This window comes from Neovison vison, chromosome 12, assembly GCF_020171115.1.
Source record: "Neovison vison isolate M4711 chromosome 12, ASM_NN_V1, whole genome shotgun sequence".
Taxonomy (NCBI): Eukaryota; Metazoa; Chordata; class Mammalia; order Carnivora; family Mustelidae; genus Neogale; species Neogale vison.
This window is the reverse complement of record NC_058102.1, coordinates 84231798-84252862: the sequence shown is the minus strand read 5'-3', so window position 1 is coordinate 84252862 and position 21065 is coordinate 84231798. Positions and strand designations below refer to the sequence as shown.

At 47.1% G+C, this 21065-nt stretch overlaps 1 protein-coding gene across 3 annotated transcripts in view; it reads left to right on the top strand.

The window, feature by feature from the left end:
- SENP1 (SUMO specific peptidase 1) overlaps nt 1-3439 on the top strand; it is a 50882-nt gene extending 47443 nt beyond the window's left edge. For all 3 annotated transcript variants that reach the window (XM_044226791.1, XM_044226790.1, XM_044226788.1), the window contains 2 exons: nt 250-345; nt 1287-3439. In XM_044226791.1, the coding sequence (XP_044082726.1) occupies nt 250-345; nt 1287-1349 (159 nt within the window). In that variant the 3' untranslated portion in view covers nt 1350-3439. The remainder of the gene's footprint in view (nt 1-249; nt 346-1286) is intronic.
- The last annotated feature ends 17626 nt before the right edge of the window (nt 3440-21065 follow it).

Here is a 21065-nt window from a genome sequence, read left to right as displayed (position 1 = left end):
TAAGATAGTCTCCTGCCCTGTGTCTCCTATGGTTGATACGAAGATGAATATTAATATGAAGATCTGATTGAGATGCTGTATTCTTTTTTTTCTCCAAGCTTGTGTCGTTCTGGGTGAGGGACTTAGAGTCACCTCTTCAGAATTCAGGGAAACCTGTAACATTTATATCCTTTGGTTCTTATTTATAATCTAATATGAAGGAAAGAAGCTTGGAAAGATGTCAGCTTTTTGTTGTTTTTGATCTTTTAGGAAATTCCACAGCAGATGAATGGAAGTGACTGTGGCATGTTTGCTTGCAAATATGCTGACTGCATTACCAAAGACAGACCGATCAACTTCACACAGGTGAGCTGAGCCTTCGGCAAGGAGCCCTGTTACTACCCTGTCTCTAGCTGCCTGATAGATGTTTTTCCCCTCCATCTGCTCTGCCTAGCGGACTCTGCCTATGGTTCATCACACTGGTGGTTACCGCACGGACCACATCACAAGAAAAAGAAGGATAGTGGTAGACTACATGCTGCGTTCCCTTGTATCACATGCTGTAGTCAAGGAATGCTGGTCATTAGCAGAGCCTTCTTCTCTGCCCCTTTCCCTCACCTACCTCAAATCCTGTGAGAAATAGAGAACTGGGACCAGAGCAAGTTTTCTTCGTTTACTCTTCATCTGGTTGGCAGTCAGGTTCTGGAACAGGCCATATCTTGTGTACTCCTAGCACAATTTGCCCTGCTGCCCCCTCCCCTGCCCCTCACTTGATGCAGCTGATCAGTCTTCTCTTAGTTCGTGATTGTTTATTTCTGTCCATGTTGTCCTTCAGAGACCAAAGTGGATTGAAACTGGAGATTATGGTTTGTGTCCTCCACTTTAAATTAATGGGTTTACCAGACTTTTCCACCATAGCCCTTGTGTGGAACTAGCGCTTGCAGTTCCATAACTCTTCCCCTAAAAAGTAAATTTTTTATTTTCAAGCCTTAGATCTCCTATCATCTGAAAAGGTCAACATATAGGACTTGATAGACACCATCCTCAAAATTCTTGGAGACATTTGGGTGTAGCCTGGGGACTCCTGGTGATGCCCAATAAAATTTGTAAGGCCACAATAAGAGAAAATAGCAGTAGAGATAACAATAGAAAACAGTGGGAAAAAATTACATGTAATCAAGAATTGAGCAATTTGAAAGACCAGAAATGCAACTGAAGCTATTTTAATTGAAACCCTGAGAAGGAAAGAAGTATTGGGTCTGGATAAAAGCAACAAAAAAATTAAGGGTATCTCTGTGTCCCTACAGCAACACATGCCATACTTCCGGAAGCGGATGGTCTGGGAGATTCTCCACCGAAAGCTTTTGTGAAGACTGTCTCAGTTAGCCGACATTGACCTTGTGGGGGACCAGCTCTTTGTTGTCTACAGCCAGAGACCTTGGAAACAGCTGCTCCCACCCCTGTGTTCTTGTAAAGCCCTTGATCCCGGACCTGGCCCTGGCGAGATGCATTCACAAGCACATCTGCCTTTCCTTTTGTATCTCAGATACTATTTTTGCAAAGAAACTTTGGTGCTGTGAAAGGGGTGAGGGACATCCCTAAGCTGAAGAGAGAGACTGCTTTTCACTTCTTCAGTTCTGCCATCTTTTTTTCAAAGGGCTCCAGCCTCACTCAGTCCCTAATTTGGGGGCTGAGAGAAGCTTGGACAGATTCTTGGTTTCATATAAACTCTTGTTGTTAGGCCTTACTAAGAGGTAGGAAAGGGCTTGGGCAAAAAGGTAGGGATGAAAACCACCAGCATATACACGCACACATACATACATGCAGGATTTTCAAGATGTATTGTCAGGAAAGTGACTGTAATCTGAACTTTGGGTCCCATGCAAAAGTCCCTCCTCCAGGACTTCCCTATTTATATGCCTCCTTGTGAGATCCATCTGCTTCTATACAAGGCTGTTTTATCATCTGTAGCTTCCTCCCATTGTGAGGCACAACACATGAGCCCTGGGGGGACCCCAAAGTCCCAGGCAGTCCTTTTCCTTAAAGCAGGGGTTTGCATGTGCTCAGAACACATGATACGGAGAAGACCCACCCAGGGAGCAGTTCAGTGGGGCAACCAAGGCACCACTTCTACTGCCACCTACTTCTGACCAAGAAGAAGGACCTCAGTTTTTAGCATAAAATTCCAGCATTGAATGAATGCAGGTCTAGTGTGGTCTGTGGCTAGTTAGTTTAAATATGTTTCTAACCACAGAGAATTTTATATATATATATATATACATATATATATATATATACACACACACATATATATATATATTTCACAGGGATATGTGTTTTTTTTAAAAGGCTGAATGTGTTCACCACTTTAGCCTCTAGGTTTATTTCCATTTTCCAAATTTAGCTCTAGCACGCACAGATCCCAGCCCCTATGTGTAGGGTGTTTGTGGACTTCCTAACAATATTTTGAGGCCTGGATGAACTTTGGCTTAGGGGTAGAGGTTACCAAGGGAGGCAAGATTTTCAACTGGAAAACGGGTGGAATTTGGACTGATCAACTTGAGACTAAAAAACTGCTATTCCTTTTGTTCTTTCTAGCATCTCCCCCACCCTCTGAGCGTTCCTCAGGCTAGATGGTGAAACGATCCAATGCCAGTGTCATTTTGTACTTAAGTTCCAAAATAGGAACGTTTTATACTTTTTTCTGTATTGTAATAGGTAGTTTTGTATGAAATATTTTCTCTTCTTCCCTTGTACCCCATCCTTTCCAACATTGTGCTTTCTCTCTGGGCTTATTTGAAAATTTTACTCTGTTTTATACCAAGCTTGTTTAGTACATTTTTCTATGTTTTACCACAGGTTACAATTTGAAAAGAAAACTATTTTTTTTAAATATTCCATTGTTAACTGAATGTTACTGTTTCCACTCCAACAACCAGATGTCCTACCTTTTTCATAACTGCCTGACTTTTTGGGGAAGGCCACCGTTCATTTGTTCTTTCTTCTTTTCTTTTTTCTTTTCTTTTTTTCTTCCTTTCTCTCTTTCTTTCTTTCATGCTTTTCTATAGGAAATAAATAGCTTTCTATTTATGAGTTGCTGAGCCCTTTAACATTCTCTTTTAGAAAGCTGCAATGTGCAGGCTCATTGTAGGATTCCTGCACATGGATTCTTGGTACTTAATGTATTTCAGTGACAACTTGAAAGGTGGCAGTATGGCATAGATTTGGACTATGAATCAAAAGACCTGAGTTTTTCAGGTGCTTTTGCTATTATCTGGGGCGGACTCAGAACAAGATAGTTGTCTGTATTTATTGTTTGTCCATTTAGATAACAACATCTGTCTTAACCTTCCTCATAGATCTTTTGTACAGACCAAAGCAGCAAATATTTATTGCCATGTATAACAGAAAATGAAACATGCAACAAAAGCACTTTGAAAAATATATAAGGAATTGTTGAGCCTGTCTGAACATGGACCCCTTTCTGACCAGTGCATTTTCATACAAGGCAAAGTTAGTGATCCTGAGACCACCCTACATGGGTGGACAAAGCTGAGACATAGGTTGTAGCCCAGGGCGGCTCATTGGGAACCAAATATAGACTTCTGTAGTGGGCTATTTTTCCAGAGAACTAGCCAACAGATTCAGAACTAGCATCTGGAAACTTAGTTTCTCCTTCATTTAAGGGTGGGCTTAGATGATCAGGGAGGCAAGAAGAGGTTTCTGCATTCCATGGCCAAGGGCATGTTACCAATATCTTAGCTAAACTGCTTTAAACTAAAGCCTCTTGCCTTTTCTCCGGTTTTTCCTTTTTCCATGTGTTCAGTGCTCATAATCACCTACCTCCCGTTAAAAAGTAACACTTGAGGGATGATGAATTCAATCTAGATACAGAGCCTTCAACAGAAACCACAGTCCTACCAAGCACTCTGGACCCTAAAAAGAGAAAATCAGAACATTTGAAAATACATGGTCCACGGCATGTAGGTTAATTCTGACCCATTTGTTGCCAGAGACCCACTGTTGCTCCTGGGAGTCCCATTTGGGGTTGGATATAAGAGTACTTTTCTCTCTCCCTCTCCCTCATGGAGACATTGTAGAAATGCACTCCTCCCTCAATGTGGTGCTTCATACTTCTCTGTGGTATCAGCTCTTCTCTTCTTTAGCTCGTGTAATTGTGAACCAGCATCTTCTACCCACTACCCCTAGCAGTGTTAGCCCCACGTTTTAGTGCCCTGGGGCAGAAACATGTGACCTGAGAATGTACTGCCAGCAACCCTATCCCATAATCTGTCCATCACCACCTGGTTTTACCTGGCTTATAAAAGGCCTAAAGAGAGGGAGAGGATTCACTTATGAACCCCAGTGTTTTTAATATTTCAGCCTCTGGTCCTTCGATGCCATCCCTCCAGCTCTCAAATACGTCTATCCAGAGTAAGAGAGATAGACTACTAGACACTTGGACTTTGCCTTCTCTCTTGCTCCACCTGGATGAGCCAGGGCGAGGTGGAATATAGACCTTCATGGCCTATAGTTGACTCTGACAGGCCACATGCTGAGCTGGAAAAGTTACCATATTTTGCTGCCCAAAAGGAACCTACCCATAGCTTCAAAATCATCCTAAAATATAAGGTTCAGCCCAGCATCTTTCCTTAAAGATGGAAACCTTATTTCACCTGTGCTGAACCCTGACCTCTATCTAGTAAGAGTTCATGACCATCATTCCCAGCTTTGGAGGTAAGGAGTGACATAAGGGTATGTGGGGTCATGCTGGTCATCCACTAAGATACTGGAGAACTTACACATGAATCCCCTATAGGATACAAAAGAGAAACTAGAAGCCAGAGGATAAACCTTGAAATAATATTAGTACATGCTGCCTCTCTGGGCTGTCAGGGATAGGGCAAGAATAATTCTCATTGTAAGTGGTTGGGCCAGATATCTAGCATCTTGTCAGAGTCTAAGATTCTGAAATGTGGAGGGCCGTGATCCTGCTTGGAATAGAATTCAGTCAAGGTAGGGATTCAAAGTTCAAGTTTAAGGCCAGTGTTACTACGGCTTAGTCTTAGAGTTAAGGCCCAGGTCCGAGTCTTACCCTAATGGGACAGATTGTAGCTATTGACTTTGGCATTCTCAGCTGAGAAGTAGCCATCAACTGCCTGACTTCTGGAGATTGCCCTTCCACTCTGCAGAACATCAGTGTCCGGAAGGGAAAGTGTGAGAGAGAGATGTATGACGAGCCCAGAGTTCAGTCAGTGGGACACACCTCATTCAGTTTACTCCTGTGTTTCTTTCACAAATACCTCCAGAGCACACACACCCAAATCCCATCTCCATGAAGCCTTCCCTAATCACATTATCTTAAAATCTCTTATCTGGACAGCTCTAGCCCTTATTTTTGTTTTTTGGGTTTTTTTTTAGATTCTATTTATTTATTTGACACAGAGAGGGAGAGAGCACATGCAGGGGAGTGGCAACAGAGGGAGAGAAAGAAGCAGGCTTCCCTAGGAACAGGGAGCCCGATGCAATGCGGGTCTTGATCCCAGGACCCTGGGATCCTGACCAGAGCTGAAGGCAGACGCTTAAACCACCGAGGCACCCCAGCTGTAGCCCATATAATCAGAAAATCTTATAACTCTGTATTTGTAATCCAACTTTTATATCAGGAATAGACTGAGACCTGTCACCACAGAGGGCAGGTGAATGATCTGGTACTTTTTCTTCAAGCCAGGAGTGCAAGCTGCTTCTCTGGCTGGCCAGTGAGGAGTAGGGTAACTGCATTAAACACCGATTAAGGAGACAGTATTTCGAGGGTTGGGGAAGGAGGACTGCTTATGGCAGCCTGCCGTAGGGCTGCACCTCCTTCGTGGTCCCAAATCTGATGCCCCACTCTACCCTTAAACATCTTCCTTGGCAGTTCAGCATGCCCTTCGGGGCCTCGGTCCCTGTCCCAAGGATCTAATCATAGCATTTTTTTTTTCTAACCACACTTTCTAATCTTCTCTGTCTTTTCTATTTCCAGTGCTGTCGTACATCTCCCATAGACTGAGTCCCGTTCTGCCTTGTGCTTTAAATGGACCATTTTACCTGCTGCCTGTGTCTTGTCTGTTAGCCAGAGCTAAGTTCCTGGAGGGCATTTGCCTCTTCTGATATTCTGGGGAACCCCTTACACTGGGTGTTTAATAAGCAAATGTTTAAGCACTGGACTTGGGGGTCCTGGAGGGTGGAGTGAAAAGATGGTTTGATCAAGGAAATAAAAGCCACCTGTCCTTATGGACCTTAGAGTTTAACTAATTTGGAGGCTAGGCAGACACCAAGCAACGGATCTTATCAAGAAGGCCAAGTCATAGGCACACACTCCAGTTGGAAGCTGGGTGTGGATGATGGAGGGATAGAGGTAGAGATAAGTCAGGGATGATGTTACGTTTATCTACCTGTGTGTAACTCTCTCCCTAGTTCTTAAAAGTTGATTTATTTAAAATAAATTCTGTGGATTTTGCTTTCTTGCTTTGACTGGAAACTCCCTGGTAAAAAAAGGACTTGGTGGTGTTTGTCTCTCTAAGACTGTCTCTCTGTCTCTTTGACTGTTTATTCTGTCTCTGTGTCTTATGTCTCCTGATCCAAGTGGGACCAGTGATTGGATCCTCAGTGTGGTCTGGATTCCTGAGTCCACCCCTTAACCGAGAGTCTGAATACTGTGCATTCATTCATTTCATTCCACATACCTGGAATTGAAGCCTGGAACGCAAATAACATGCAAATCCATGGCTCCCTGGCACTTTTCAAAACCAGACCTGTCTGTGGAGCTGGCCAGAGGGCCCTCCTGAGCCAAACACACCAGTCAGGACTTCCAGCCCACTCTGCTAACAGTGTTCCTTGTCTCCTTGCCCCTCTCCTGCACCCCTTCCTCCTCACAGTCTAACCTCTCTACCTGTAAAGCTTACACTCCAGAGAATAAAACATAAGAAAGCACCAGCTTTTGAAAAATCTTCAGTATGTTGGTGAAATGGTTTTGTCTGTATGAGTTAGAAGAGTCCCTTGTTGTCCCTGGGACATTCTTGAGTTCTAATATTTTTCTAGACATGGTTAAGATTTTTCGGCCGTTTGAAAATGGTTGGAGCGAGGAGGGAAGTCTTCAAGCCATTCTTATTTTCTGATTCCTGAATGTGACTAAAGGTAGCTGACAATTGCCTGGATCTGCATGCCCATCATTGAACAAGAAGACTCCTTCCAAGTGGGACCTGGACTGGATTGTGAGTTAGAGTCAGCCTCTGTCTCCAACTGCTCCTGGGGGGCCTGGTGTGATCCTGCACTGCAGAAAGTTACAAAGGGCCCAAACGTAGAGGGGATGATGGGGAAGGTGGGGAGGCTTGTCCTGTTCCTCAAGGAATTCATGTTCCAGACACTATTCTGAACTCCAGGGAAACAGTTTTGCTTCCTTGTGTACCTGTGCTCCATTCTGCATCAGCCCACCACCAGCCAGTGATCTCCGCCTATGATGGCCTCCAGGGCCCTGCACCTCCAATAGGGTGCCTTCCCACTCAGCCCGGGCTCACCAGTCTCGGCCAAACAGGTGCCCTTGCTGTTTATCTAACAAACCAAACTTGCTTCCATCTCACGGGGGTTCTACTTCCTGTTTCCTGTGTCTGGAGGGCTTTTCCCTGGATCTCCTCCTGACCACTCCCTCACCACCTCTAGGCTCTCGGGGCAGTGTCACCCCTACACCTCAATTGTCACACTCCCTAGCTCCATTACCTTCATTTCTTTGTGGCATTTCATATCTGACTGTATTATTTGTGATGTGGGAAATAAGAAACAATCATTACCTTACTACTTAAAGCTCATCATTGACAAGTCCTTGAAACAGGCAGAGTGACCTTCCTCTGGGAGCTCAGTTGCCTTGATGTTGACAGTTTGCTAAGGGCAAAAAGAAATCAGCCTGCCTCCTCAGGATCCTGTGATCCTTTTTATATTTTTAACATATAAAAATTCTTTTGGAAACTTCCTTTATTTCTAGCCCCCCCCCCCCAAGATATGTGTTAGCAGTCATTCTCCAAGCATATGGCCCATTGATATACATCTGTTAGGTCTCATGACTAAGTTTTTACTAAATAGTAATAAATGACATTGTCTTTACAGTAACTGTAAACAAACCTTGTTTCCAAAATACTGTGGAGGCTTGTGCTGTCCCTAGCCCTCTCCCAGCTTGAAAGTCTATATATCAGGCACCTGTCACAACCCCCCAGTGCAGCTCCTTATGCCCACGGGTCCTGTCCCTGTGCTAATAAAACCACCTTTTTGCATCGAAGACATCTGAAGCTTTCTTGGCCATCACCTCTGAACCCCAACATCTCTGTATCAATTGACTCGTGTTTTGTCTGTCTCTCACTAAAATTCTGTTCATTGTGTGTCCCAGGTGCCTGTGCTTCCCTTTTTGCCAGCTTCCCCTGCTGATTCAGGTCCTCATCTTGTGTCTGTTTCAGACTATGTTTCACCCGGGGTCCCCGGCTTCAGATGTATCATCCACTTAGCAGTTAGAGCTATCTTCTTCTCCTAATATTAACAACAAGAAGAAGCATTTATAGAGGCCCTGGTCCCAGCCTTTTGTGCCAAACATTTATAAACATTACCTCATTTAGTCCTCACTAAGTGTGTGATGTAGTACGATTCCTTATCCCCATTTCTCAGATGAGGAAATGAGTTTAGGGATGGAATAAGCCCAAAGTCTCAGACTGTCAGTGATAGGAACAGGGACTCCAAGCCAAGAACATATGTCTCCAAAGCCCCTAAAAGCCCCATGAGCTACTGCTTCCATACAGCCAGCATGGTTTCATCTCAAAACAGGGCGATCCTGTGACCCACATATCATGGTGGGTTTATCAGTATGAAACCAAAGAAGAGAACCTTCATGAGGTCTGCAAAGGCTAACCCTCCCTCTTTTGTTTCATGAGGAGGATTGAGATCCTTGTCTCATCACCTTAGATTGGAGGGTCAAGGAGAATGGTGGGGACCCTCTGCCTTGGGATTCATTTCCTCTTGGCTTCTCCAGAAAGGGGTACCAAGGAATCCCCTTCACCCCTCCCACAACAACCCTTTCTCCAACTGTCTTTTGCCTCCCATTCTTGTCACCAACCCTGGGCTGCCCACATGAGCAAAACTTCCTTTGAGGCCTCTAGTTCTAACCTAGAAAGGGGGAGGGCTAAGGATGGGAGGGTGGTGAGAAGGGAGATGCTGATACCAAGCAGTTAGAGCTCATCACCACAGGAGCTCAGGAATCAAGTGTGTGTATGTAGGGACATTTGGAGACTTTGCCCTGCTCCACGGTGTTCCTTTTTTTTCTTTTCACTTCTTTCTGTGCCTCCTGCTCTGTCCCCTCAGTATGGAGTTTCCTCTGCCATTCCGACTGGTTTGAGAATCTCAGGAATGCACAGCCCTGTGCCCTCCTGCTCCCCCACCCCCACCACCTTACACAGAGCCCCTGTAGAGGTGGAACTTAGTTCAAGCTAGAGGCCAAGGGGGGAGGGTCCTGCTCTTTTACTGGGAAAGAAAGACAACACACAGTCTCAACCCTTCCTCCCACCCTCTCCGATTTCTTTCCCTAAAATCAGTCTGCCACTTTGAGCTTCCTCTTAAACAGACTGGCCTTTCCCACCCTCACCCCTCACTGGGGGCCTCTCTTGATGGTAATTACTCCTAATTGTTTTCTCTTGGCTCACAAGGCCTTTCCTTGCCTGCCCAGAGCCAACAGTTCTCTGTCTGTTCAGAAGATGGGCTCAACTCAGACTAGAGGCAAGCCTCTTTGGGCCTCAAAACACAGCCTTTCTAGATCTAATTCAGAGGGCAGCTTTGACCATGGATACGCCGTAAGGAAAGACTGCTGCTTGGCCTCTCTCAAGGCAAATTGCTGCAAGAAATAGTGATCAAACTTCAGGAGCATGTTCCAGGAGCAAGGGCCCTGGAGAAGCTCTAAGCATTTCCTTCCATGAAGACCTCAGCAGCAGAGATGATCTGTTGGGCCTGGTCTGGGGAATGGGACTCCTGAATGGGGTCTCTGAGCCCTGCAGCTATGGCCTTCCTGGGGTGGAGTTTCCCATCTTATCATCCAAGCCCTTTCTCCACCAGAGGACCTGCCCCCACCCTCCACCCCTAGGAGCCCCAGCCCCGTACACCATCCTATGGCAGTGGGGTGAGGATGCCTTTTGCCTAAGCTTGAGATGAGACTATCACACACATACACACATGCACAAACGCACGGAGCATGGAGGATTTGTGTTGCTCCCTTCTGGTGCCGCTGGCTTTTGGATCAACACCAAGGTAAATGGTGGTTGGAGGGAGGATGAGGATGGGGGAGGGGGACTGGATGGTGGGGGTGGACATCCACACACGGCCCCTTGTTCCCTCAGTAGTGCTGCTGACCCTGATTCAGTCTACCCTCAGAAGAAGGTGTTTAATGGTCCAGGGCTCTTGAGAATCCTATATGCCCCTTGGAAAAGGATTTGGGAATGTTAGTCAGAACAGGATGTAGAAATGTTTAATTAATTCAAAGATACTAAGTGCCTACTATATGCCAGGTCCCTGTGTTAGGTGCTGGAAATGTCCTCAGTCTCCCAGTCCAAGCACATCACACTTTGCTCTAGGCCCAGCCTGAAACATTTTGTCCCCAGGCCCTGTTCCTGGCACCACCACCATCAGCCTGAGCCTCATTTCTCCCCACCCTCCCCCACCCTCCATTCCTTCCTGACTCATTGCTGCTTTACTCAGCAGCAGAGCACATTTTCTAGTGAGTACAGAAACCTCTGCAAGAAGGGGCCTGAGGAATAGACACAAGCATGGAGAAGAGGCTAGTTTCACTCAACCTCAGACCTCCAGGGGAGTCTCAAAGATGAACTGTAAAGGGTCTGAGCTCAGCGATTTCCTTTAGACTCCGGGGTAAGATGGCTGAATCTTCTACACCTAAGTCTCTCCTTCCTTCCCTCCCGTGACTAAACCAAAGAATCAAATTAGGTTTGAGTTGGGGGTTTTGGGGGGTTTTTTTTTTGTTTGTTTTTTAAATTTCTGTCTTAAATAGGCTTTATGCCCAATATGGGACTTGAACTCACAACCCTAAGTCACATGATTTACTGACTGAGGCAGTCAGGCACCCCCCAAATTAGGTTTCTATCAGAGTATCTACTTGGGTCTAAGAGTCTTCATTTATTTATCTATCCATTCACCCATCTACCCATTTGCTTATCTATCCATCTATCTATTTAACTCTTCACTCAATTTATTCTTTTAGGACCTACTCTGTGCCAGGAACTGGGAAGAGAGGGATGAATACGGTATGGTTGGTGGTCTCTGTGGGCCTGTTCTTTGGTCCCCAGCGTATCTCTCTGTGTCTCAGCTGCTGCTTCAGAAGCCAGATCTCCCTTCTCCCCTCACATGGGGTGCCAGACTCCAGCTAAGAAAGTCTCCCAATAGGTAATGAGGAGTCCTAAATTGGAGGCCACAGGTAATCAGGCCCCATCAGGGAAATGGGGGCCAGGCTAGTGGTTGGAGGGTTGAGGAAGGCACCCAGCCAGGCCACTGAGCCCATCACTGTGGTTTGGCTCTTTTGGTGAAAAATAGCCAGTTTGGACAAGTGTTCCCTGTGTCCTGAGCTCTGGGTTGCTCTCAGACAGGAGTCGCTCCATTAAACAAACCACAGCCAAGGGCAACAGGGACCCAGAGAGGACCAGAAGGGGGAGTGGGAACATGGGGCTCAGGACAGACTTGAGCCAAGCCTGTCCATCCCAGACATAATGGTGCAAGGGAGGCCTGCTTGGCTGGGTTGGAGGTATGAGTGTGTATCACGGGAGCTGCAGGTAAGAACAGAAAGAGAAGCCAAACCCAGAATCAAGACAAAGACAAGTTACACAGAGTATATCACTGAGACAGCCACAGAGGTAAATAGGGTCAGCAATCTAGAATCTGGTTTAGGGCATTAGCTGAAGATTCTTCACCCCAAATCACCCAGAGAAGTAACAGGAAGTTGGCAACAGAGTTGAGAATAGAGGCTGTGATAGCCCCAGAGAGGGTGTGTATGTGTACTCTAGTCATATGTGAGTTTGGGTCTTTATAATCCTTTCTCCTATGTCTTCCACTTCATTCTAAAATCAGAAGGACGCCGAGTGGTTTGGGCTTCTCCGGGCCTCTCCTCCCCTTTCCACATGTGGCTGAGGGCGACTTAATGGGACCTGTACACACAGAGGCTCACACAGCCGTAAAGACAGAGGCCCATTCATACCAGGACACTGCGGCACCTCTCCCAGGCTGGCCTGCGGTCCCGCTGCTGTGGCACCAACACGCACTAGTGAGAGACGTGCGCCTTTGCACATGCAACCTTACTCTCGAGCACACACATACAAAGCCACACTCAAGCTCTGTTAACCCTTCACTGCCACAGGCAGGGCCTGTGGGCTCTTGGTAGGAACTCGGGCTTGGCCTTGCTCAATCCTTTCTACCCAGCTTAGGACCCACCGGAATCAACCCTTGAACAACCTCCTTGGGACCTCAAGGAGACACCTTGGGCTTGCAAAGCCTCCCAATACCCAAGGGGGGGAGTGAACAAAACCCCAATTAAAGAACAAAATGGAGGCATTTCTTTGAAGAGCAAGGACTATTACAATCCTGGTTCAAGTCACAGCTATGCCACCTGCAAGCTGTGGGTCCTCAAATTATTTAATCCCTCTGAACAGTGAGATGAGTAAAGGTAAACTTGAGGTCCACAGATAAACCTACTAAAATTATATGCAAAACATGTAGAATTCTATATTTTGCTGGAAAGAGGTTGCAGAAGTTTAGCCATCTCCTAGATCCTCTCAAAACTTAAAAATCGGTGAACTTATTTATTTTTTATCATTTTATTATTTTTTCATCATGAGAAGTATACTCTTTGATCATCCCCTATTTCACCCCCTCCACCCACCCCCCCTTGAGTAACCATCAAGTTTGTTCTCTATAGGTGAGAGTCTGTTTCTTGGTTTGTGTCCCTCTTCTCTTTTTCCTTTACTTATTTTGGTTTTTTCCCTTAAATTCTGCATATGAGTAAGATCATATGGTATTTGTCTTTCTTGGAGTCATTTCACTTAGCATTATGCTCTTCAGCTCCATTCATGTTGTTGCAAATGACAAGATTTCATTCTTTTTTTACAGTGGAATAGTATTCCATTTTATACATACACCACCTCTTCCTTATCCATTCATCTATGGATGGACACTTGGGCTGCTTCCATAGTTTGACTATTGTAAATAATGCTGTTATAAGCATAGAGGTGCTTTGAATTAGTGTTTTTGTATTTGGGGGTAAATATCTAGTAGTGGGATTAATGAATCAGTTGCAGGGTAGTTCTATTTTTAACTGCTTGAGGAACCTCCATACTGTTTTCCACAGTGGCTGCACCAGTTTGCATTCCCACCAATAGTGCCAGAGGGACCACTGAACTTCTTGAACATTCCAGGAGTCCATATGAGTTGAGTGCCTGTAAGTGACACAAATGTGGCCATTGAAAGTCCGCTCAATCATCTAAGGTCAGTGTCAACCTCACCCTGTACCTAGTGCCTGAAGTTTTTTCACATGACTCCTGCTCCTATACCCCGGGTTTGGGGAAACTTATCATAACCTTGAAGAGCCCAGCTCAGGCCCAGCTGAGGCTTTCTCACCTGATGGACCCACTTGCTGGGATGGGGTCAGACTGGGGTTAGACTTGAGGGTCAAGCCTGGCAGGGGTCAAGAGGAAAGAGAGAATGGGGATAGATATTAGGAATAAAAATCCTGATACTGATATCTACTGAGTGCTTACCATGTGCTAGGCATTGTGTAATCAACCGATGAAGTGAATAATATTATAACATAATTATAATACAATATAATGTAATAAGAATAATAATATTCCCATTTTAAGTTCAATTGAAATTGTCAATTATTCAGGATCACATGACCAGTAAGTGGTAGAAACTAACACTGGAACCAAGTCTGTTTAAATCCAAAGTCTTTTAAAAGAGAAGGAATGAGAGGGCTTCAAGGGAATGTCTCCAACTCAGGTGAATTGAGTACCTCACTGCAACATCTGGGGCACAAAAGCTGCATCAGAAATCCCCTTTGGGGAGAAGGGGCCAGAGCCAGCAGTCTGCCTGAGCCAGTCCTTGGGGGTATGAGGCTGGGCGCAAGGCACTGGCTCTTTAGGGCTTTCGCCAGGACTCAAAGGCTTCTTTGTTCACTGCTCTGACTCCTACAAAGAACTCTCCATCCCAGGGTCCTCAGGGTCCTTGACCTGCTCCGCAAGCATATGAGGGTCTCCAGCCCCTCCCACCATCAGCCAGAAAATAGCTAGTCCCCATGATGCCATGGGGTCTCTAAAAGGGTGGGTGGCTCAGGGATCAGGGCAGGACTGCTAGGGAGAAGGGGTGGTTGGAAGGGACTGGATCAAGGAGAATGAGAGTCAAGGAGCTGCTTGCCAGCTGTTCCCCAAACACATTTTACTTATTTTGAGGCAAAGAATCAAAAAAGTTACTAGCTGTTTATTTTTATGTTACTTAAAAGAGTTTTGCACATTCTTACCAATTGCTGTTAAAAAGCTCAGAATTCCCCCAAACTCTTCTTCCCACAATCTTTCCCATTGCCCCCTCAGCCTCTGCAGTATCAGAGAGAGCACAGAAAGGGGCGCCCTGGCTGGCTCAGTCAGTGGCAGTGGGGTATGCCATTGTTTATCTCAAGGTCATGAGTTCAAGCCCCATGTTGGACATAGAACTTATGGAAAAAACAACAGGGAAAGTGGGAAAATATTCCAGTTGGATTCATAATGGATACCCTTGCACTTAACTGCAGCCCCCTTGTCCCCAGACTGGAGTCTGGAAGGAACTAGAGAACACAGGAAGGAGCCATGGTCCCAAGGAGCTCTGGAGGAGACGGTTGAGCCCCTAGGGAGGGGGACTTGGGGAATCTCCAACTTCTTTCCCTGTTCCCCTGCTGGACATTCCTAACACTCCCCTCTACCATTCTCTTACTCTTTTTGCCTGGAATTGGACTCCTGGAATGGGACTCTGCCTCCTCTCTGAGGGTGAAGATGGCGGTCATTGTTGCATTTCTAGAGCCCAGGGAAGAATGTGACTTAGCGCTCTGCCAGAGCCTCCATTTCTGTAGCCTTATTTCCTTGCCTCCTCTTGCAAGGGACAACATGAGCTATTCCCAGACAGCCGTCCTTCCTCCCCACTCATGGAACACCTCCTTCAGGTGCCCTATTCTCTGCTTGAGTCACTTCTGCTCTAGTACAGGCATCTTCCCAGCCAGATAGCCTGGCCCAATTTCACAGACAATTCCAGAGATTTCCTCTCAGCACAGAGTAGTGTGGCCCTGGGGCCCAAGGACCTGAGATAGGCCAAAGGCAGGCTAGAAATTACTGAGGACAGCAGTAGGGTGGTGACACCAAGTAAAAAAAATCATCATTTAATTTCCAATTTTTGACTTATTTTAAAGCCTAGAAGTAATCATCACAAAGAAAGTCATAAAGAAGTCCCTTGGACTTCTTTTCATTTACTTTACCATTAGAATTGCTTCTATGTCAAATATCAATCTTTTCAAAACTGTCACTTGTAATGGTTTTAATCCAGTTCCAAGGGCTCTGCATTGTCCCTAAGCAAGGGAAAAAGGCATCCTAGAAAAATCAGCCCTCTGTGGCCCCCAAAAAGCGTAGCAGGTGCCACAGGAAAAGAGCAGAGGATTCAGGCCCAGGGCCTTAGGTTCAATCCCAAACCATCATTTGCTACCTGAATGACTTTCCGCTTACCCTCTCAGAAGCTCCATTTTCACATGGGATTGCTGATGGCAAAGCACATTGCAAATAGTCACAATATCAACATTAATCATCATGAAAGCGAAGAGTAGAGGGAACATTCCAGAGAGACTCCCCAGAACTTTATGGTGGCATCTTGTCAACCCTGGGTCTCAAGGCCCACCCAGAGCTGTACAGGGAAGGAGACCCAGGCCTCCTCTCTCTAAGCCTCACAGCTTTGCAAGAGTGGTCTCTGTGTTGCCGAATAAGTGCCTTTCAGTTAAACAACGTTTTTAGTTTAACCAAGGCACATTTCCAAAAGGCCTCCCTTTGCTAATGACAAGCACAGCTCTCCCTGGTCTCTGGGGGAAGTGAACCCACATGAGGGAGCCCCGACCATGTAGGACTTCTAGGTCCCTGGGCTGTTGATGGGGACAGTCATGTCCAGGTTCACTGTCTTCCTTCTGGCTGGGGCAGACTGTGGCCTGGAGTACAGTTTCTATCCTGCGGGCACACCATCACAGCCCACCAGTTGAAAATTGGCTCTCCTCAGACAGCCCTCAAGCCCTGCATTTTTTTCAGTTGCTCTCACCAGCCCCACAAATGAATTTATCTTTGCTTGCGCCATTTGGCTAAAGTTTCTGTTTCAGGGAACCGTGGGTTCAATAAGCTCCACTGTTCTACCCAGCTGGCCTAACAGCTTCCTCTCTGTTTTCCTGGCTAGACCCTGGGGCCTGGAGTCCTGCCTCCGGGAATTCCAGAATTCAAGAATGTTAGAGGTGGAAGAGATGTCAGCCCTCACCCAGCCCTGCCCTAACCACGGTACAGATGGGGAAACTGAGGCTTTGGAAGTACGGAACGTCAGCCGTTCTTTCCAGCCTTGCTCGTGCAGGCAACAGGCCTCTCCACCAGCCCTGGCCTGCTGGCCTGCCCACCACAGAGAGCTCAGACTCTCCCAGGGAGCCCACCCCATTGCTGGAACAATAGGAATGTTCTGGGCTAAAATTGGCCTCCTACCTCCCTTTAACGCTCACCTATCTGTGCAATCACCATGGAGTTATGACCAACGTGGATAAAACAACTAGAAGTCAGTTCACCCTCAAAGGGAATGGAAGAGACTGTCTGGAAACACTATTGGGCAGCCTCTGCCCACAGGACAGGAGAGAAGGCCCAGCACCCTGATCGCAGGTACCTGGATTCAGTTCTGCTCTGTTGTTTCAGAGCTGTGTGACAATGAGCATGTCAGTTAACCTGTTCAAGCCTCAGTTCCCTCATCTGTACAAGCAGGGATAACAGTGGCTGCCATCTCCAAAGGCTGCCATGAGGACGCAGTGAGGTGCCCTGGATGGGGATTTGGCACAGAGCTGCTGTGTGGTCAGAGTGCGGCTGCTGCAGGGTTCCTTGATGCTGTTGGGAGAGCACAGGCTCTAAATTCACCCTGCCTTATTTGAATCCCAGCTCCTTCACTTATCAGGTAGCTTACTTGACTTCGGACAAGTTACTTAACCTCCCTGGGTGACATATTCTGCATCAGTTTGGATACTTTCAGCTGTAAGTTGTAAAAAGAAGGAAAAGAAGGAGGGGAGGGAGGGAGGGAAGGGAGAAAGAGGGAGGGAGGGTGGAAGGAAAGGAGGGAGGGAGGTAGGAAGGAAGGAAAGAATCTAACTCAACTATCTTAATCATGGACTTCATTAATTCACATGAAAATCCTAAAGTCATGAAGGTTTCAGGAATAGTTTGATCAGGGCTTCTGCTTGTTCTCTGTGGTTCTTTTGGCTTTGCCTTCCTGATATATTGGTTCATCCTCAGTATGGCTCACCCATGATCCTAAGATAGCTGCCAGCAGCTCCAGGCCTCACGCCTTTTCTTCCCTCATTTTTAAGTCAAGTCCTAGTCTACACTTTACTTGGATCAACCTGAAGGTGTTCCTCTGGCATGGGTTACGGGATTACCCTGATTGGCTCAGATCTACCAGGGCCTACCCATGGATCTAGGACTGGGGTCAGCCCTGTTCAACATGAGAGTCTGCTACACTGTGGGGGTGTGGTGGATGCTGAGGAAGGACCTTTATAAGGATTAAATGCAATAATGCATGCAAAGCATTTAGAGCAGGGCCTGGCACACAGTAAATGCTAACCATTTGTATTAACTATTAATGTTATTAGTGTCCTGAGCACATTCCTTCAGTTACTTTTCAAATTTGTTGCTGTTGAGGGCCAGTTTGTGGGACAGCTCCAGATGCATCACCAGAGCACCTCCTTTCTTTTTCCCAGTAGCTGCGTTGCTGCAGTCCTACCCCCATTTCTTCCTTTCTTGGGTCCCTGCTCAGCCTCAAGCCACTGGGGATGCTTTAGGCTCTGCTGTACCCACAGCCCGCTTTTGATCATGGCTTCTCTAGCCCCGCAGCACTCTCCTAGCTTCAGTGAACAGCTGTGCTGCCCAGCTCTTTGTCCCCAAAGTAGAGTTTCCTTTGTAGTTTCTCCACATGTTAATTTGTACCTCCAAGAGTTGCTTTATCTTTGTAAAAGGTTTTCTTTCTTTCTTTATTTGAGAGAGAGGGAGAACAAGAGCAAGCAAAAGGGAAGGAGAGGGACAAGCAGACTGTGCACTAAATGTGGAGCCTGACATAGGGCTCAGTCTCACGATCCCAAGATCACCACCTCAGCGGAAATCAAGAGTCAGATGCTCAACCACTGAGCCACCCAGGTGCCCCTCCAAGAGTTGCTTTAAAGCATCCTGGACCCCAGCTCTGTTCTTCCTTTGATCTGTGTCACAAAAAAAGAAAAGAAAAGCCACCACTACCACCAAAACAGCAACTCCAAGCCCTCGGGGAAATAATACATTATCTTCTGCTGGCTCCATACATTATCACAGGAGAGTTCAGCCTCCCCGCTGGATTTAAGTGTAAGAGTGTCTTCAGGGGTATGTGTTCTACCAACCTGATTCTATGTGAATCTACATGAATCTTGGTGATGAAAAGATACAGGAGATTTCTTATAGGAGAAAAACTTTGCTTTCATGGTTAATATTGGAACCTACTCTTCCCCAGATGGCTGAAGCTGTGAGCTTCTCTTTGACATTCTTGCTACACCATGAGTGGCGCTGGTTACCAAGACTGGCAATTTCTACGGTCAACCCCAGCCCCTAGAGAAATGTGTTTGAATGGCTCATCCCTTCTCGTCTCACTGGCACTATTTGGGTACCCTTCCATGGATCTGCCCAACGGTGCTGCGAGTTGGTGTGGGCCCTCTTCTTTATAGTTTACAGGTGAGAACGCCAGGCTGGAAGACTTCACAGAGTCACCAGGCTAACAAGTGGGAGAACCGGGACTTGAATGCAGGCCTCCAAATGCAATGCTAGCATTCTTTCACTGCCGCAGAATCCCTTCTTGCTTTTGGACCTGGCCCTTGGAAAGGCATACCTGAGAGACCCGAGTCAGGCCTGTGTCTTCATTATCACCCCAGCGTGCTCCAGAGCAGGAGCTGGCCAGGGCAAAGGACCAGGGAAGGGCCCTAGAGCCCAGCTCTGACCCTGCCTGGCCTCCTCCCCCAGCAGGGGGACACACTGGGGATCCCAGGAATTGGACCAAAGCCTTAGTTCCCTCTATAAACCTGGCCGCACTCTTTCTGATTCCTTGAGCTCCAGCCACAACTTGCTGGGTGAACATCTCTGTTTTCTTTCTCCTTTGATTTCAGTCTCCTTCCGGTGTCTCTCCTCTCTGTAGGACTTGATTTTCCTCTCTCCTGGCCCGTTTGTCTCTCTCCTGATATCCAGTGCATCTTGGTTGGTTTGTATCTCTTGTCAATGTCTCCTTTCTTTCTTTCCCTCAGTTCCTCTTCCTGAACTTCCAGGGTCACACAGACGGGAGTGCGGGGTGGGGTGTGTGCTTCAGCAGCGCAGTGGCGGCGGGGGGTGGGGGGGGTGGGGGGACACTGAACCCTTCCCACTCCCTGCCCCTCCCCACCAGGGCCGTCCCCTGGCTACCGCCCTGCCCACCTCCCTTGGGCCAAGGCTCCTCATCGCCTCAGCCAGCTCCTCCTTGCTGTGTGGGGCTGAGACGAAGGCACAGGGAGGCCGTTAGAGCCACTTTTCTGGATACAAAAGCCTCTTTCTCCCCCTCGGAGATGAGGTTTCCAGGCAGGTTATTTTTATAGCAGGACTCAGGCAGGATCCTTCAGAGAAAATAAACAAAGTCACACACACCAGTCCTTCACACCCCTCGGCCCCTTCCCTGGAGAGGGGCCTGGACTGGCTGCTCCGACACAGGGACGCCCACCGCCCCAGAGGGGCCACAGGGGCTGCTGCAGGGCTGGGAAGAGGCCGGGAGGTCCAGTTTGGGGGAGGGGCGCCTGGAAGGGAGAGAGGCAAAGATCCTCTGTAGCTGGCCCCAAGGGGTCTGGGAGGAGAGAGCTGGGCCCCCAGGGGACCCCATCTCACAATCTGGTCCAGGGTCTCCATTCCACATCTGCAGGGAAGAATCAAATTCAAAATTCAAATTTAAGCCAGATTTTTCTAAATGCCCACCAGGCTCCTTGCTTGTAGGTTTCAAACACATTCCACTGATTCCTCCTGGTAGAATCCAGTAGAATTCCCTTGGACAAATTGCCGTTTTGTATCTACTGCTCTGTGTCCCACCTGAGATGCTAGAGAGACAAGAACAAATGAGACACATGGGGGCTGTCCTCAGAAAGGTAGGTAGTGTTATACTCATTTTGCAGGTAAGAAAACTGAGGCTCAGTGAGGTGAATGACTCATCCAGTGGAAGCTTGGGCCTCAAAAGTCAAGGGCTTAAGGGGTCAGGGATCAGAGATCTCTTGAGGCAGGTTTCAGCTAAGAGGCTGTAAAGGACAAGAAGCCTGAGCAGGGTTAAGGGAACAAGGCACAGATCCATAGCCAGTCTTCCTGGGGTCCCCGGCCCCCATCATCCCAGACCCAGACTAGGGCACACAAGGTATCTAATCCTTGAAGGCAGGCAGGCAGGCAGTGAGGCCTCCTCTAAATGAGCCCCAGAAAGGAAGGTCTTTCATAACTAGGTTCCCTGGAGTCCCCTCAAAGCTTCTTTATGAGGCAGCCTGAGGTTAAAAGGACTTCATAAATCATGAGCATTCCCCGTTAGGTGACAAAAATACCCACCCCTGCACGTCCCTGCCCAGCAGGGGCAAATAGAACTCACTGAAGCAAAGCAGGAGTCCACACACACAGGCAGCCACTGTCCTCGCCTCCCTCGACAGACTCTGTGCCCAGACTCCAGGCAGCCCCTCTCCCTCTCTGGACAGGGAATTCCAGATACCAGCCGTT